Here is an 18921-nt window from a genome sequence, read left to right as displayed (position 1 = left end):
TTTTATTTGATTTTATTTAGTCTTATTCTTGATATAAAGTTACTATTTTTAGACATTTTAAGGTTTTTTTTAGACTATTTTTAATTTTTTAAAAAGTAACACTTTTTGATAACACTTAAATGAGATTTAAAGTCATTTAAAGTAATAAAAATAATTTAAATTGAGAAGTGAAAATCATGATCTCATTTGAAAAATGTGACAAGAGTAGACAGTAAGTCTCACTGAGACAGTATAAGACTACTATCTAATGTTAAAACTGTGTAATGAGATCAGTTGAATTGGTAATGAAACTATTAAAAAATCTGATCCTGGTCTCAGACACGGTCACACGGTCAGTCTAATTATATAATACATAATACATTATAATATACTCAGAATTTTCATTTAAATTACCAAGTGAGCATTCTGTTGAGTCAAATCTATTGTTAAATCTTTATATATAAGATTTGAAATAATCATGTTCTAGTTTCAGCTGAATTATAAATGAGAATATTTTATTTTTATATTTTATTAAACAAGATTTTCACTTAGATTTTGTTTTAAATCTTGAATAATATATACTCTTCTTTTGATTTTGTCAGCTTTTATTTCACTTATTTAAATAAGATTCTTTTATCTTTCTGTTTATAAAAGATTACAACACTGTTTTTTAAATAAATCTGCTTAATTCTGAACCTTTTTTTGCAGTTAAATCAGTCAATTCAATGTCATAAATATTTATATGAGTAGAAACTTAGTGTAGATGAATTATTATTTTTAATATTCTTCTCTTTTAAATTTTCATAACAGAATTTAAAATCAGTTTAAGATTCATTTAATTATTATAAATTTAACTATTTCTAAGTCTTTTTAAAGCAGCTTGACTATCAGAGAATAAAACTTCTTTATATAATCACTATATTCAATATTATATATATAATATTCAAGAGATTTAATAGCTGTTTTAATATGAAAATTCATCTAATTTAATGCAATTAAAACAGCTTGATTTTGAATAAAGCACAGAATAATAAAAAATAAAGCTTTTAAAAACTGTATAAAAGCAGTTAGAGTATAAAAGCAGACATGAAAGAATTTATCATAAGAAAATGTATAGATATGAATTGAGTGAATTTCTTTGCATATTTAAAAGATTAGAAAGTTAAAAAGTGATAATAAATATAGAGAAGAAAAACAGTATAAGCAGATGAAGAAATAAAATACTCATCTGACTATGAGATGAGATTGACAGGCAGATTATAGAGTACACATTAAAAAGAAGTAGATTGTAGAGCATATTATGTGTTGAATGACAGTGAAGACAATGAAATAATCAAGAACTGAATATTCAGTATAAATTACAGTGTGAATTTCTGCCAAGATTTGTGGCACTGTCTAGCTGTCTTTTTGCCGGCGCAATTCTTTTGGTAGCGCCCTCCGTAGCTAGCGCTAATCTATGGATGTTGTGTGGGTCACGCGGGATAGGCGCCTGTCCAACAGGGGCTGATAGGGCTTACGTAACGTAGCCTTGTTGTTGTTGGCCGTTACTGTTGGTGATTACTACACCTACCCTAGTCACGTGCCACCCCAACCTATTTAGTGTAACTCACGTAGTTAGATTACAACACAACAATGTTATCCTTCAAGAGGTTATGAAGCCCTCTACACAATGAAAAGCTGTAAAATAATGTGCAATTGACATCTCCACACATCGTTACAAGCATGCCTAGATGATTTATTGAGTGATTGAACCCATGATTAATCTAAGATCCGGGGGGACACCTGACTTAACAAAAGAATACATGTCTCCAAGATGGAAAAACAAGAAAACACCAGAGCAGCAAATGCAAGATCACAGATCACTGTCAACATCAATAATGAATCAGAAGGCAGCTCCTGGGGTGTTTGAGCCGGACAAAACCATCACAGAAGAACAGTCTGACAAGTTCAATGTATATGAAGACCCAGTTGAAGGCATCATCAGTGAGATATCAGGCAATGTGAGAGGCCCAAGTGACTGGAATGACAATAGCTCAGTGAGTGAGAAGACTCACATGAGACTAGAAATTACAAGACTTCAGCATGAGGTTGAGTGAATGAAGATCAGTAGAGGTGACCCTGCAGGTGATGAGATGGAAGCAGACCTGGCAGAATATCTTCAATGAAAAGAGAAGACATCTGTCATAATGAAAGTCCTTGAAGAATTCAGAAGCTAAGTAAGACTCATCAAAAGACTGATTATCCTCACTGAATTCATTAACTACTCAATGTGAAGAGAGGAAATTCTTTTGACTGCAGAGCAGTCTGAAACTGATGATATTCTTGAAGATAATAGTCTTGATGAGAATGTCACTATGAACATGCAATATTTCTGAAAAGAATGCAATCTTTGATTATATAATTACATGTGATCTGCAATTGCTCTGCAGGCTAAGGCTCATTTCACTATACTCAAGAAGTTCAAATTATCAGCTTATGCTCTATGAACTATCATAGAGGATAACTTTTCTGAGAGGCCTGCTGTACACAGGACTTGTTTGTTTGAAGAGCTTATTGAAATGATCTTCAAAAGCAAAGAATCTGACAGAGCTTTCATTGAACATCTGATTGCCATAAGGACTGATTATATCTGTCTAGAATATGAGATCCCGGATGTCATGTTTTTTGACAGACTGCTTACAGAAGTCAACAGAGATTGAGCCTCATTCATAAGGAATTGAATGAATCAAATTGACAAAGATAATACTCAATCCTTAGAGGATGATTTTATGAGCCTGTGTCATGATATTCTTTTACAGCTCTCTGCTGTGAATGAAGCAAATACTGATGTGTCTAGAAATCCTATCAACAATGTGTAAGATAAGGATAAGAAAGGCAAGGACAAAGAGAAAGACAATGACAAGAACAAGAACACTGAATTCAAATCTGAATGTAGAAGTAATGATGTGAGGACCTGCTATCATTGTCAAAAGGTTGATCATATTCAGACTGACTGTTGAAAGAAATACTCTGAGAAATGTTCTTCAAACTCCAATACAAATAGAAACAAGGATAAAGACAAGAATGCAGAGAATACAGATGCTGCTTCTATTCACAACATCATAAAGCAAGTATTTTGCATCAAAGAAAAGGCCTATGCAAGTGACCAGACAGGAAAAGATACCTGGATTCTAGACTCTGAATCAGGCGCCCACACCACACCCCACAGGGATCTTGTTGTGGCAAAACCTCAGAAGATGAAAGTGATGTTGAAAATGACAGATGGAATGATGGTCCCTGCTGCAGCTATAGAAGATATGAAGATTTCAGTGGAAGAAGCAGATATGCTATTAAATGATGTCCACTATGTCCTGAAGTTAGAAGTGAACCTCATGAGTATGAGTAAGCTTGTATGTCAGGGTTATACCTATAAGCAGTTGATATATGAGAATAATCATGCTATGTTGATTATGTCTCCTGACTGCATGTTCTCATTTACAGCAAGATTAAATGAGAATGATATCTATGAGATGGAAAGACCAGTCACATATAGAGACTTGATCTGATTTGCTATACTCAATGGTGATTTTGAACCTGTGAATACACTGTGGACAAAGAGTAATGACACAATATTGACACTATCTGAAAGGAATGACACAAAGGTTATAGAACTTATGATGATGCAATGGCATCAAAAGCTAGAACACCTGAATCCTGCAGATATTGCAAAAATGGCGGCAGATCCATGACTAGAAATGAGAATAAAGGGTGGCAGAGCTTTGCCATTCTGCAAGACCTGTGTACAGGTAAAAATGACATATTCAACCTTCACATCTATGACACAAGCTGTCAAGCTGGCAATGAGATTCTTCATCAATCTGGCAGAGGGTGGAAAAACACTTTTCAACGGGAATGACACTCCCACTAGAGGGGGTGCAAGCTACTGGTTGAGTATAACAGACAATGCAACTCATTATAGGTGAACAATTCTTATAATGAGAAAGGAAGAATCTACTGCAAGATTAATGAACTTCATCATGAGTATTGAGACAACTACACAACATCGAGTTGAAATCCTACACTGAGATGATGAAGGAGAGTTCAAAAGTCAAGAACTTAAGACCTACTGCCAGAGCAAAGAAATAGCATATGAAATGACTACACCTGACACATCACAATTGAATGACTCAGTGAAATGCGCGAATTGAATAGTTGCAGAAAAGATGTGAAGCCTACTATTTGATAGTGAATTAGAAAGAGAACTTTGAGATGAAGCAATGCAAGCTGTGATCATGATGATCAACACATTCTCAACATCAATGAAGATATTTGAATGCAAGGAAGGAACATCACTTACACCTTTTGAAGTGTGAACTGGGGTGCAACCTTCTGTCCATTGAATACAGAGATGGGGGTGCAAGGTCTACAAGAAGAATTTGAAAGTGTTGAATAAGCTTGCAGATAGGACTGACAGCAGGGAATGGCAGCTGGTTGAATACCAAGGATTACATCAATATTGTGTGTGGGATCCTGTTGCACGTTGTCTTGAGATTGCATGAGATGTCATATTTGATGAAGCTCTTGACATGGGTGCAAATACACCTGTAAATACAGTGAGAGAATCCAATGAATTGCCTAATGAATTGAACATTCTGAATGCCAGAGAAGAATGACAGCACTGCTTACTATAACACCTAGTGAAGGAAAAGCCAGATGTTTTGAAGATGATTATCAATGAGAACTTAGAGAGTGCAATTGATTCAATCTATCTTCTAGATGATGAGACACAGCTTGTCATGAATGAAGAGTCTGAAGACTCTGTTAATGAGAATGATTCTGTTCTAAGTGTTCTGACAGACCGACCAACTACACTGATGAAAGTCAAGAGAAGCCCAGACTGGGACTATTGACATGAAGCAATGAAAAAGGAGATTAAGATATTTGAATAGAAGAAGACATATATTGTCATTGAGAAGGCCCCGGAAATGAATATTCTTACAGGCAAATGAGTATATGATTGAAAATTCAATAATAAGGGAGAAACCATCCACTTTAGAGCTCACTGGGTGGTTAGAGAGTTCTTGCAACAGCAGGGTATTCATTATACAAGATTGTATGCTGCAGTGATATCAGGGCCTACATCACACAGTCTATTTACTATATCAACTGCCAAAGGATGAAAGGTCAAATCAATTGACTATGTATCCGCATTTTTGAATGGCATACTACCACAGAACAAGATGATCTATATGCAACTGCCCACAGGTGTTAAGCATGGCAGGGGGGGCTTGGTGGGATTACTCTGCCAGAGTCTATATGAAATGAAGCAAGCCATGAGGGTATGGTATTTCCTAGCAATGAAACACCTCACCACATTGGGATTCAAGATATCACCTTATGATGGTGGATTCCTATATCACTCTGTTCACAAGATCTATCTGACATTGCATGTTGATGATTGTTGAGTGATGGGACCTCAAGAACAGCAATTAGACTGGGTATTGAGAGAGATTGCAAAGAGATTTGAGACAAAGAATGTCAAAGAGACCAAGCCATATCTTGGGATGGAGGTCAAATGCCAGAGGAATGGCGATCTAGCGGTTACACAGAGCTGTTATATTGAGGAGATCCTTGAAGATTTCAGCATGAATAAGGTAAATCCAGCTGGCACCCCGATGGCAGCCGGCATACAACTGGAATTCTCACCTGATGAGGGGGGGGAATTGGATGATGACTTTACAGCTACAAGATATTGTCAAGGATTGAGATCATTGCAGTATTTGGTCTCAAGCAGCCGGCCAGACCTGGCATTCGCGGTCAACTATCTCTCGTGTTTTAACTTGTGTCCACACAAGGCATGTTGGGCAGTGTTGAAGCATGTCCTACATTATGTCAAGAAGATGAAAAACCATGGCATATTATACAGGAAGGAGATCGGTGATGTGGGCCTGAGTCCTGTAGCATACTGTGATTCGGACTGGGCAGGGGCGGATCCCCAATACAAATTGACTACCGGCTATGTTATATTGATTAACAGGTCACCAATCTCATGGTGGTTGCAGAGACAGACATCTATCACCAAATCAATCACAGAAGCTGAATATATTGCAGCTAGCAAGGCAGCTTGTGAGATAATCTAATTGAATGATATGTTATATGATGCTGGGTTGATGAATGATGGAAAAGTGAAAATATGCTCACACCTATGAGTTGACAATAAGGGAGCAATTGATCTAGCAAAAGGAGAGTCCTTAATGTGAAGGTCGCGCCACATCAAGATTAGATATCATATTCTCCGCGATTTGGTTGAAAAAGGGGAAATCATGATGGAACATGTTGGTTCTACAGCGAATATAGCTGACGGGCTCACCAAGCCACTGGCGAAGCCTGCATTTGAAGAATTTGTCAAGAGGGTTGGCATTCAGGAAATTGAGAAGAAGGAATGATTGAATGGTAATGACGATACGGCGGATCAATGGATTTTGCATGTATTTCTTGATTTTTACAGTTATTGCCGTACGGACGCCTTTCCTAATGAGGAAATCAGGGTCCGATTGATGTAATTAATTATTATTGCATTTTTGAAAGATTTGAGGATGGGGGAGGCCTCGGGTGGCGGCTTATAGGCCACGGTGTAGCAAGGGGGGGTGTTGGTGATTACTACACCTACCCTAGTCACGTGCCACCCCAACCTATTTAGTGTAACTCGCGTAGTTAGATTACAACACAACAACGTTATCCTCCAAGAGTTACGGCCGTTGCGGTTAGCGATCCCACTAGATCACGTGACCTACCACTATATTAACCTCTTTGTAGATAGATCCAATACAACCCCTACAGTTGTTTTCTGCCCGCTGCCTCCCACGTAATAACAGATCTTTACATCGCCGACAAAATTCAAAATTTCAAGATAAATAAAATTGTTCTGCGCGTATCATTCCAGAGCAGGTTAAAATCTGCATGTGTTTGTCCAATCTTTCTAATGTATGTAGGATACTCATCAGTGCTGATGCCTTGTTCGCTGCTACTATCAGGAAGAAATTAAGGTAGAGTCACACAGGACTCGACAGTAATAATATCCATAGTGATGATATTATATAGCGTTTCAACGACGACTTTTAAAATGGGGCAGATTCTTTAGCCCCGACGCTTCGGCCGCGCTAGTTATTCAACGTCGTCCCTGGCAAATTCAATGGCAGACCGGCGGGAAATCGTAGTATGCTCAGATCATACTTAACTTATGACTTTTCATGCAGGTCCCGTCACCTGCAGTTTCGGTTGCGGCTTTGAAGTTACTGGGTCTGGATGCTGCTGCCGATCTGCCTACCTTCTTGAGGAACTTGTATTAGGGATGGAATAGCCCTGGGTGCTGCTGATGGATATGCAGGATGGCTGATGGAGAGCACAAGATGATAGATAATATGCGTCCTGTTCACTGGTTGAGCTTGTCCAGATAGATGACCATAGACTCATCTCATTCCAGCCAACCAAACGTCTACACGGCCCATATTGATTGTGATTCCCGTTCAGTCAATATGATTTTCTATCTATCCCTTCTTCAGAAACATATGTTCATGTTTCTGGATTGTTGGGAGCTGGACCATCTATCTGCATGGTCGGATTTGCAAATTTCATTGAAGTTTTAATGGGCACGACGAGAGAAAATCTCATCATAATCACCATCAAAACTTGCACGGCTGCACGTCATGATAGTGATATCCAGCACCGTACATTCATTTGACGCATTTTATGGCGGGGCTCCCTGCCCTTTATTTATCAGTTTTGATATAGATGGATGGAAGAAATGCCTGGGATCGCCGCCATCGATTCTAAACTTGCTTCTCATCTACGTTCATTTCATCTCATCGAATGCGTTGAACCTCCTTTCGATCAGTTCAGTAGCAAGGAAACCAGCTGGGGCCCATTACTGTCTTTGCTAACACGTCAGAAAAATACGGGATGTATTAGCATCCTTGAAAATGGTTTGCATACCCCAGCTTCATTCTAGGAGTGGTGAAATCTGTTGTATTCATCGCTGAAGAACAATTTTATCGTGTAACATCTGTTCGTTGTGGTCATCTACTGTGAGGAAGGGGCCCATTACATTGTTGTTTTTCCTGGGGTCCAACTCTCCAGTGCAAGTAGCTCTTCCTCTTCCTCAAAAACCCCCTTCTTGGTAGGAAAATCAGGGATGCGTGTGTGTTTAATGCACTGTCGACGGTAGAATCTGATGTCTAGGATTCTCTGCTTTTCAACGGGGAGAATTTGGACGAGATGGATCGAAGTAGGATTGAGTGTCAAATACCCAAACCAATTAGACTCTAAACCAGAGCCACAAGGGCTGCGAAAGATCCCCTGCAATACTTGTGAGCACAAGTCAGTTTATATAAGCGGCTGGCGTTGAGGGAGGGAGGGTACATTGATATGTTCAAACCTAGGCTGCACACCCGCTGCTGTCGCCGCTGATGGACCCGTGCCTGTTATTGCCAGTCTTTTTCCGCGAGCCGGTATTGGAAGATAATGATGCTGCCGGGCCACTCTGGGTTTCTTCTGCGGTATGTATGTAAATGTGCAAATGTCCCAAGGCTGATTGTCGTCTAAAGCTTGTTAGCCATAACTGAATCATCTGAGAGCAGCAGTGTGATCAGGACAGAACTCAGACTCAGTATGAAAGGAATTGTGAATATGGGATAGATGCTAGAGACCGAGAGATGATCATGATATAAGGCATTGTTGTAGATTTGTTGTTGGGTGAGAAACTTGATATTCTTCCCCTTCTAGCAGAATCACTTGCACACATCATAGTCTCGTCATTCACTATCCAAGATAACAGCAATCCCCTTTAGCTATGTTTATTAAATCATGGTATGGAGTAACAAGAAGAACTGGCTCACCTTAAGAGTTATCTATAGGGCCTTCTCTCTGATCCCCTGTAGTCCAATAGCTTGTTTGTTGTAGCAATGTCTGCAACAGCATGTATAAGACTTTCATACTCCTTAAATACAGTAGAACTTATATTCTCAATCAGAACCCGGCTCACCTGGACAAGGCTAGGTTTTCCTATCCTGCAGCCCGCGGCCATTGTCCCCATATTCACATGAAACAGACTGAATAGGCCCAACTTCAAGTTAATCAGTAGCAATGACAAGCTTATACACATAATTGATGGCCTGAGTAAATGACCCTATATTGAAGGCCTTGTCACGCACAGAAGACGCAACCAGGGCCTGGTGTCTCATGCGATGGATGCGATACATCATGCTATGTAGAGGGGTGTGAGTGTGTCGCCATCCTCTAAATGTCCGCATGTTCTTGTACGGTTTATATAGTTAGCAGCAAACTCCATTAGCTCGAAGCCAAGTTGCGCATCATGGCTTATGTATAGTCTAGATAGACATGCCTATCAGGCTCTTCGCCGGGTGTCTATGACTCAATGATGGGAAAAGATATCCATGGATCACTCGGCCATCTACCCCTCAGTGTTGTGAATTAGGATCATTCAATCCAGCAGCTTGCAAAAATCGCTTCCTGAGGAATTGATGCGTGGAAATTTGAATTAAACTCCAATCACATCGCGATGAAGTCTTTCGTTGTTTCTTCAACCTTTTGCTATTGGTTGTTCTGAAGAAAGATAGCAGGAATGTTTCCTTCCTCGTTGATGCGAGCAATTATGTTATCTTTAGGTGATGGCCATGTCAGCATCAGCATCACTAGTTGTGTGGAACAGGATGCATAAGGGCTGACAGATTCTCATGCTACTGGCATCGCAGCTATATAGATGGCAAGCGGGAGCGGCTGGCTGATATATTATTGTTTTCGTTTCCATGCGTTGAATGTTACACCCTAGCCACTTGACATGCGCATTCAACCCACTTTGACCCAGCCATTCTGTGTGATTCACCTAGTCAGCAAAAGTCTTCCAATTTGTATATGGCTAGCAGTAGTGTATATGTAGGTTTGTCCGGATATATACAAGGCCGATGCAACCGTTAAAGCTGGGAGTGCTTATGTTCTCGCCCTCCAGTTCGAGTGTAGAACTCTCACCCACAACAAGAAGGAGGACCAGCGAAAGGGGTCGTGTGAGGTTCGTTTCAATCGCCAATGAACCTTAGCTTTATGTTTTTTTCCGTGTATGGCACGGAGTTGTTGAATATATAAACTCGTAAAAGTTCAAGTGGCAGCACCCACGCAGTAGTTGATATGTATGAAGACTGTATGTTCACTTCCAACACCTCCAGTTTGGGTTTATCTTTTTCACCCCATATCATCCATTTTTCTCCCGATCTCTAGGTCTTCCCCCAGGACACAGGGATCCTGGATCTAGCCAGAAAATAGACAATCTGGGCTATTCAGAGTGAATGGTCATGGCCGCGCTGAATGAAATCTAGCAATGGGATGTGCGGTGTGAAGTTGGATCTTCAAACAATTTTTTTTTTTTTTTTCCTCCTTTACGTTACCGGAGGAGGTGTTTAAGGATCGAATGCCACTGTCATACTAGCTCGCGCAAGAGAGTGATAAAAGTAAAAAAGAAAGAACGAAAAGAAAGAAGGAAAGCAGAAACGTACTACGGCCAGGCCAGTCTATAGTGACAAATGTGTCAAATGGCTTTTTTTTCCAGTGTAATGGCTTAATTCCACATAATACTGATTTTATTGTCACGTAACTTACCAATAGTTAGTTACACAGTTCTAATGTAGTTACCCCGTAGTTAGTATATTATTATTACTACATATGATTTAGTCAGTCTTGGCTTTCAGCAATGAGCTCCACCCCACAGATCTCTCAACATATAGAATCCTCATCCTCAAGTCTCAGGTGTATCGAGCCCGAGTATAGAGGCCCTCAGATATATAGATGAGTTCCCCTGTGTATAGAGCCCCCTGGGTATAGATCCCCATGGAGACTGGCCTGAGTATAGCCATTGACTCATCCCAGGTTGAGAGTCACTGATGTGGGTCATTATTTCATACAACTTCTAATGAGAAGATCTTGATTGCTAATACAATAATCAGTATCATTAATGTGTGCTCATTGTAACACTAGTATAAAATACCCATTTGACATATTTGTCACTATAGACTGCTGTAGTAACAAAAATTCACCCCGGACAACAAACTGAGATGAATTGTCTTGGATAGCCGCGAATGCTGATCCGAGTTCGGAGGCTCTCCAAGGTTAGGCCTCGCGATACGATCTTTGAAAAAAAAAAAGGTCAGGTGGCTTGAACTCTTGCCAAGTTTAAGGCGGATGGTTACTCTGTAACTACTGTTTGGAACTACGGGGCACAGAAATTAGGTTCTTCCAGTTTTTGTCTGCTCCATACCTAGGTGCTTGGCAGGTCAAAGCTTTTTTCTGATCTGATAGAAGAAAAGGAAAACAAGACCCATCCAGCCCACAACATACTCCGTACCTGGGAGTGAACTAACAAAGTTAACGAATCAAATGGACGGAGGAATGCCGCAGATCTTGTCGTGCAGAAGACTAGAGTCCATGTAAAACCTTGCAAAGGACTGCATGCCTCCCTCTGGCTACTTCAGTTCATTTTGTGGCTCGCTATTAGTTCAACTTGATGAGTTTCGCGATCGGTTTCCCTTCATGAAGGACATCCGTGGTATACGGGGTATTGGGATCACCTGAGTAACAAGCTCTGCAATGTTCCTAGAGGAGAGAGGAGCGGGGTACGGTAAGGCAGTAAGTAACGTTAGTCATCCTTTTGACAAATCATGGTAACTACGGTACGTACATAGTTACGTGGCGGTGCTGATGCAGGTTGCTGGCCACGGCTGCTGTGATAATTGGCCTGTAACTACTCCGTACTCCGTACAGCGTACATGTATGTTGTTGATTCGTGTGATGCGCGTAGCTCTCTCTGTTAGTGGGCCAGGCGGTGTGAGATCTGGGTTTCCATTTATTTTATTTTATTTTATTTTATTTTCGATTGTGAACGTGGTTGTGGGTCATTGAATATGTGTTCAAATCTATTATTGCAACAGCTATTCCAGCATCGATCTAGTAAGATATTAATAGGAGTATTGGGAAGGGGACCAACCAGACTTTTTCACTGCGGGTGATGATGATGTCGAAACTTTCTCTCAACCAAGAAAAAGTTGCAGATTCCTCCGTCATGGTGGTTGTGTTTGGGAGCGGGGATTCAAACCAACTTGTTGGGATCAAAGGGTTATTCCTGGAATGTGGCAAGCTTGCAAGATTGAGGCTGTGCAAAGCAAGATGCATGCCGGGTATTTGCCGGTGTTCAGGAGACGCTGTACGGAGTACGGAGTACAGCGAGAAGCCACAGGCGACATTAGCGGGCATTCTTAGTGGAATGATGAATGCCGATTTTCTCACAGCAACCTACATAGCAGGCTTCCTCCCGAGATAGTATCAATCGACAGCTGAAAATCCAGTCAAAACAAACACAAAAAAAAGGGACAGTCAGTAGAACCAGCTGGGGGGGGGCAGAATAAAAATAATTCACGCATATATCTATCTCACGGTCTTGTTCCGTATCCCGCCATCATCCGCATGCGTCTTTTATTCATTATTATTGTTTTATGCGTTGGTTTCTGCTCTTCTTTGTCAGGGGAGACAAGCAAGGTCAATCAACGATCACGTTCATCCATCCCTAGTCCTTCGAGAAAGGAACCTTCGTTGAGGCCCCGTATCCTGTACTCTGCTGCCGAGAACACCCATTCGAGTACTGTGTAGTTGTGTTGTGTTCCCTGCTAGTTTCTGTGGTCAGCGTGTGTTTCACTGTGTGTATGTAGCTTCTTCCATCCATTGACGATGATACAAGGGGAACAAAAAGGACCAAGATGGGGACGACAATGCTGTACCAGATGGGATCATCCTCATCAGAGGCAATTAGCCTGGGACTGCCCAGACGCTTCTCGTCGCTTCCTGGCTCTTGAGGCAACCCGCGTCTGGGTTTAAAGGGGGGAAAAAGGAGCAGTCTGGCTTGGCTGGGTAACTCTAGAGAATTAACTTGTGCTAGCCAGACCGTCACATATCGCCTTGTTGTCCCGTATCAGGCTTCCTTTGTATGTACGCAGTACTGCATGTTGCTGGCCGAGAAGTCCAGTCCCCCGCGTCAGGCTGTCTTCCTCACCCTTATCCCCATCCACCCCTATACAATCCCGCATCCCCCACTGGCTCTCCATCAGTGCCCAGCCGAGCTACTCGTCCATACCCGAGATGTCCCCGCCCTGACAAGACTCCCAGTAGGATATAGCAAGGTATAGTAGTGACTGTAACAATCGTCAGCCAGGCAAACGGTCAGGCCAAAAGTCAAACAAAACGCGCGAATTACCCGGTCCCTGCCGCGCGGAGACAAACGGACTCCATCCATCCACTCCAATCCCCAAAGCCCGGACGAGAGGCTGTGCGGCGGATATCATTTCCTGGCTTCAAATGGGTAAGCAACATTCACGATTCGATTTGTTGATTCTCTCCATCTAAGAACCTATCCATCTGCGCTTTAACCCGCTTTAACAATACTTAATTAATTTTGCTCCTTTTGTTCTGGTTTTGGGCTTTTGGTTTCTGCCCTAACTAACCAGATAACTTTATTACGTGCCTCGTCTCCCATCCGCCCATCTTCCATCCTATCCCAACTCCTTCGCATTTCTCATTCGTGTCCATTCAATTACATTTCCATTTCTACACTTCTTCTTCTTCTTCTTCTTCTTTCTCCCCCTAGCGCATTGTCATCCTTCCATACAGTCTATCTTTTCCCTCTTTCCTTTTTCCCTGCGTACTGGTGGTTAGGGTTCTGGCAAACTCGCATCCACCGCGCGCATATCTATCTCTGTTCACTGCCACATCCCCACTCCGACCCAAAGGTGTGGCTTGCTCTTCTGTCTACCGCACCAACTACGGAGTACGGATTACTGCTAAAGCGACTTCGCCTTCTATGATCATAATCCCTTAAGCGAAAGTTCAAGCTAACCTGACCGCTTTCCGCCCTGTGGCTGGGGACTTCGTCTCCGTTCCCGTCGCGTGCGAATTTTCCCCGCTACAATTTTAATAGCTGCCACTCGCATCCCTCACGAATTCCACCGTCATTCCCTTACCCATTCCCGCTCCAATACCGCCTCCTCAATGCCACGCTTCGACGACCCCCAAGGCCCGGACGGCAATGGCTATCCCACGGAGCGCACTGGCTTGCTAGGTCGTGTCCGTTCCCGTTCCCGCTCCCAATCCGGCCGCCTGTCTCGACTGCTGTGGTCGCATCGCCATCGCCGCTGGGTTCACTACCCGTCAGAAGCCGCGCGTTTGACCTATACGACACTCGCGAGCAATTATGTTAATCTCCTGCTAGTCTTTGTCCCCCTGGGCATGGCCTCCAGTAAAGCAGGCTGGTCCCCAACTACCACATTTGTCCTTAACTTCCTCGCGATCATCCCGCTGGCGTCGCTGCTGAGCTTTGCGACGGAGGAACTGGCTGCGACTATGGGAGAGACTTTGGGTGGATTGATGAATGCTACATTTGGAAATGCCGTCGAACTTATTGTATGTGGATGCGCTTCGCACGTTTCCAATTTAAAATAAAACCCCTGCTTACGGCTACCCCGTCTCGCAGAACTGCTTGGCTAACAAAAATAAACTTTCCGCGGAATAGGTCAGTATAGTTGCCTTGAAGGATAACGAGATCCGCGTGGTCCAAGCCAGCATGCTGGGTAGCATTCTCTCCAATATCCTACTGGTGCTGGGCTGCTGCTTCTTGATAGGAGGCCTGCGCCACCATGAGCAGACCTTCAACTCAACCGTAGCGTCCACCATGTCGTCCCTGATGGCTGTGGCATCTGCATCGCTGATCATCCCAGCTACTCTCTATGCTGCGCTTGCCAACTCGAAAGCGGATACCCACGGCAACATCCTGATCCTCTCTCACGGCACCGCCATCATCCTACTAGTCCTCTATGTCATGTACCTCTACTTCCAGCTGTGCTCGCACACAGACCTCTTTGAAGGTGGTAGTGCGGAAAATGCCAACAACGGCAGCGTGGTGCGGAACGGTGACGGAGGGGAAGACGCAGTTGATGAGGAAGAAGAGGAGCGCATCTTAAACCCCTGGGCCGCAGGCATCGTGCTACTCATCGTCACGATCGCCGTCTCCATCTGCGCCGAGTTCCTAGTCGGCAGCATCGACAGCATCGTCGAGGCGACGCACATCAGCAAGACGTTTATCGGTCTCATCCTGATCCCCATCGTGGGCAATGCGGCCGAGCACGTCACGGCCATCGTGGTCGCATATAAGAATAAAATGGACCTGGCCATTGGTGTCGCCATTGGCAGCAGTTTGCAGATTGCGCTGTTTGTTACTCCCTTCCTGGTAATTCTTGGATGGATTATGGGGAGAGATATGACGCTCCACTTCCACTCGTTTGAGACTGTCACTTTCTTCTTGTCGCAGCTTGTTGTGACGTTGCTTATTCAAGATGGGAAGTCGAATTACCTTGAGGGAGGGCTTTGCCTTGGGATGTATGTTTTTCTTTTTTTTTTTCCCCTTTCATCCCATCTCTGTTCTGCTTTCCCTTCCCTATTATTCCTAATTATTTTATTTCATAATATCCGGATGAGCTAACATAAATCAGGTATCTCATCATCGCCCTCGCTTTTTACGTCTACCCCGACGATGCGCAAGATATCGGTGGCATCTTCTCCAGCATCGCTAACCTGGCTACTGGATCCACCTCCTAAATCTACCATTTGACTGTTTTATTCACTCGGCTTAACAATCATTTTTCTTCCCATTTTCATTTTCTTCCTTCTTTTGTTTTCTCCTCCCCCACCACTATGTCTTGGCTCCCACTCTCTTCCTCGCACTCCAACAACCCAACCCAACCACCCTCTCAAACCCAACTGACAACGACGCTTTCGATATTTCTCCATTCCGGTCCTCATTGCATATACATTTTCACGGCTCACTGCACCCCACCCCAAACCCATCTTCTTTGTCTTCAATAAGTTTCTGTGATTTTTTTGTTCTCTTTTTTCTTTTTGTGCGGGCTGTATCACAAAAAGAAGAAATATTTTCAAAGGTTATTTCAATATCAGTTGGGGATTCTGGACTGTTTCTTTGTCTCTTATCCAATACGTCTCTAATTATCTGCTCACCTACATCCTTTCTGGCTAGTGTCCTTGAAAATCCCCCACCATCCGGGCTGAAGAACGGTTCCGATATTTCCATATCTCATCTCTCATCTTGTGTCTTATTCGATTTACTTTTCCTTGATCGCGTGGCCGATCTTTTTCTTATACTAACGGTGACAGCAACAGCAACAACCGACAGGAACAATATCGGCTTTTCCCCCCTTTCTTATGTAAAACTGAACAAACCCACCCCCGCCAGCCATTCCATTTTCGTTGCACATGTTTACATTTTTAACTTTTTTTTAATTAATGGCGAGTGCTGAGCATGCGATCCATTTGTATTTATTTTATTGATTTCCTTAAGAAGGCTCTGCTAGGCCCATGTACGTACAAGACCAAATGCTTTCCACGATGGCTTCAGTCGGCTGTCTCGTTTTGCTGTGTTTCATCTGTTTTCCTTTTGGGGCTCATATTCGGATCTTCTTCTATACGTGCTTTTTCCCCCATATATTCGGTTTTCTTTTCTTCTGGCTGAGTTGGGAAGAATGTATGCGATTCGTCTATATGACCTGAGTAGAGTAGGGCCATGATTCTTGTTCCTTCTACCCGTTGTTGTCTCCTTCTCGCTTTTTTCAGCTAGAGAACTAAAAGGAGAGAATCAAATTGACAAATGTACCTGGGTATTTACATACCACCACTATATATATCATGTCTGTTGGCTGCATCCAATCGATCATTTCCCCTCTTTCCTATCTCGGCTCCCATCGCTCAATCATTCAGTCATGTGACATTTAGGTTCCGGTCTTGGCGCCTATTCCTAATCAGACAAAGTATCAAACCTTACCCGGCTCCAACCTTCTCTCTCTTTGTGCTTTAACCTCCTGCAACGCCCTCATAGCCACAGGAGGTCGGGTTCAATTGCATTCCAGTTTCCTATTGCTAGACTACATTTGTGGACAAGCACCTCTATTCAGGCGGATACTCATACCGCTACTAACTCCAAAACTTTTCTTTGTCTACTTTCATCGCTTTTCCCTATTGCTTTTCGGAGGTAAGGAAGCTTTACCGTGGCCTGCACAGACGCGCGGATTGGATTTGGATGGGTAGCGAGGACGTGAGACGGATATATACTTGCATAGAAAAGGGGGAGATAGGGGAACGAGCGAATTTACAGAACTCTCGTTTACAGCAGAGAGATACCTACAAATTACATCCAAAGCAATTGACTTTTTCACCTTAAAAGACCAACAAGCCCCGACACCACCACCACCACCACCACCACCATCACCACCATCGGCAAGATATATCAAAAAGGAAAAAAAGAGAGGGATATAAATAAAGCGAAAGGGTATACAGGGGACAAACTGCAATCATGCCACCACGACTCAACCTCTTTCCCACCTCCCTGCTCCGCCAATCCCCAGCGCCCCAACAATGCACCGCAGCGAGATTTACATCGTCGTTATCTAGTGGTCGCGACAATGCCATCCGCTCTTTTTCAACTAGGAGGGATCTTCTACCCCGTCGCCCAGGCGCTGCGGTGCTGGCGTATCGGCCTCGCGTTTCGCCTCCCCAGCGCCGGATGGAGTCTTCATCTTCGAAGGCCGGTGATGAGGTGAATGGGGGAAAGGCGGAGAGGATCGTTGGTGAGGAGGGAGCGGAATCGAAAGCGGCGAAGGAAGGGTTAGGCAGTGTGAGTGAGGAGGCAGCGGACGTGGCGAGGATTATGGAGCGGAGGACGGAGTGTGGGGAGGTTGGGGGCCCGGAGTTGTTGCAGGGCAGTATGGTTGGGGATGTATGTTGATTTCCGTTCCTTTTCATATTTTCCATGAGTGGATTTGATTTGGAATCTTTTAGGGCTTCGCATTTTACTGACTTTTGTGTTTTTATAGATTTTGAAGCGGGATAAAGATGCGATGAAAAATGCACCCAAAGTCCTACAGGATCAGCTGAGCTCCTCTTCATCATCCTCTGGCTCCTCTGGCTCCAGATCCTTTTCTACTTCCGCTAGATCGAGACAGTTCGATATGAAACAGATGTCGGCTGGTGAGAACGACGCGTCGATTGCGGCTGTCGAGAATATGATTGCCGCTGCCACGGAGCAGAAGCAAGAGCAGGCGTTGCAGGCGGGACTCAAATATGAAGTGCCCGAAACACTACCTAGATCCGAACATTTGAGGCACCGCTATGACCCTCTGCTGGACCAGTTTACAAAAATGCTCATGAGGCACGGAAAATTGAGTGCTGCGCAGAAGGTGAGCATTCATATCTCCATACATATTGCATTTTTATATACATGAGCCTAACAAAACCACAGCAAATGGAAACAATCCTACACAACCTCCGCTCCGCCCCAGCGCCCAACCCAGACCCATCACGCCCATTGCTTCCCGGGCCGCCTGCCCCGCAACTGCCCCTAAATCCTATCCTCTACCTAACCCTAGTCGTTGACTCTGTCGCACCAATACTCCGCATCAAGCAACAACCCGGCGCAGCCGGTGGTGGCCGATCTCTCCCCATCCCGCTTCCGCTGGCACTCCGGCAACGCCGGCGAACAGCCATTAAGTGGATTATCGATGCGTCTCAGAAACGGAAGGATGCCGCGTTGGCGAACCGAGTGTCGCAGGAGATTATTGCTGTGGCGGAGGGGAAGAGTTCGGCATGGGAGAAGAGGGCGATGGTGCATAAGCAGGGTACGGCGGCGAGAGCGAATATTAAGGCGTTGGGGATGAGGGGGAAGAAGAAGTTTTAGTTCAACCATGGTGTTCGCTTTCTAGGGTTACTTTTGTGGGGAGGGTTATTATTATGTATGTATGTGTATAGTATATTGCAGACAATGGTGCGGTCTCTTTTATGTCGACTTCTTCA

The 18921-nt window shown here is 43.4% G+C and overlaps 3 protein-coding genes across 3 annotated transcripts; all 3 read left to right on the top strand.

Annotated features, from left to right (window-relative positions):
- Positions 1 to 1823: 1823 nt before the first annotated feature.
- On the top strand, positions 1824 to 2354 carry BDBG_16758 (uncharacterized protein; the record flags this gene model as incomplete). The annotated part of the gene is made up of 2 exons (XM_031724644.1): positions 1824 to 2071; positions 2255 to 2354. 2 exons carry the CDS (start codon positions 1824 to 1826, stop codon positions 2352 to 2354), a joined length of 348 nt encoding a protein of 115 aa, XP_031577578.1.
- Positions 2355 to 12620: 10266 nt separating this feature from the next.
- Positions 12621 to 16907, top strand: BDBG_03174 (calcium/proton exchanger). Its single transcript, XM_002625964.2, has 3 exons — positions 12621 to 14469; positions 14579 to 15441; positions 15555 to 16907. Exons 1-3 carry the CDS (start codon positions 14059 to 14061, stop codon positions 15658 to 15660), a joined length of 1380 nt encoding a protein of 459 aa, XP_002626010.1. The 5' UTR covers positions 12621 to 14058; the 3' UTR covers positions 15661 to 16907.
- A 13-nt stretch (positions 16908 to 16920) lies between these two features.
- BDBG_03173 (30S ribosomal protein S7) lies at positions 16921 to 18913 on the top strand. The gene is made up of 3 exons (XM_002625963.2): positions 16921 to 17848; positions 17946 to 18308; positions 18371 to 18913. Exons 1-3 carry the CDS (start codon positions 17426 to 17428, stop codon positions 18803 to 18805), a joined length of 1221 nt encoding a protein of 406 aa, XP_002626009.1. The 5' UTR covers positions 16921 to 17425; the 3' UTR covers positions 18806 to 18913.
- The last annotated feature ends 8 nt before the right edge of the window (positions 18914 to 18921 follow it).

This window comes from Blastomyces gilchristii, assembly GCF_000003855.2.
Source record: "Blastomyces gilchristii SLH14081 genomic scaffold supercont1.5, whole genome shotgun sequence".
Classification (NCBI taxonomy): domain Eukaryota; kingdom Fungi; phylum Ascomycota; class Eurotiomycetes; order Onygenales; family Ajellomycetaceae; genus Blastomyces; species Blastomyces gilchristii.
The sequence above is the reverse complement of the archived record's forward strand: the minus strand, read 5'-3'. Positions and strand labels throughout refer to the sequence as shown.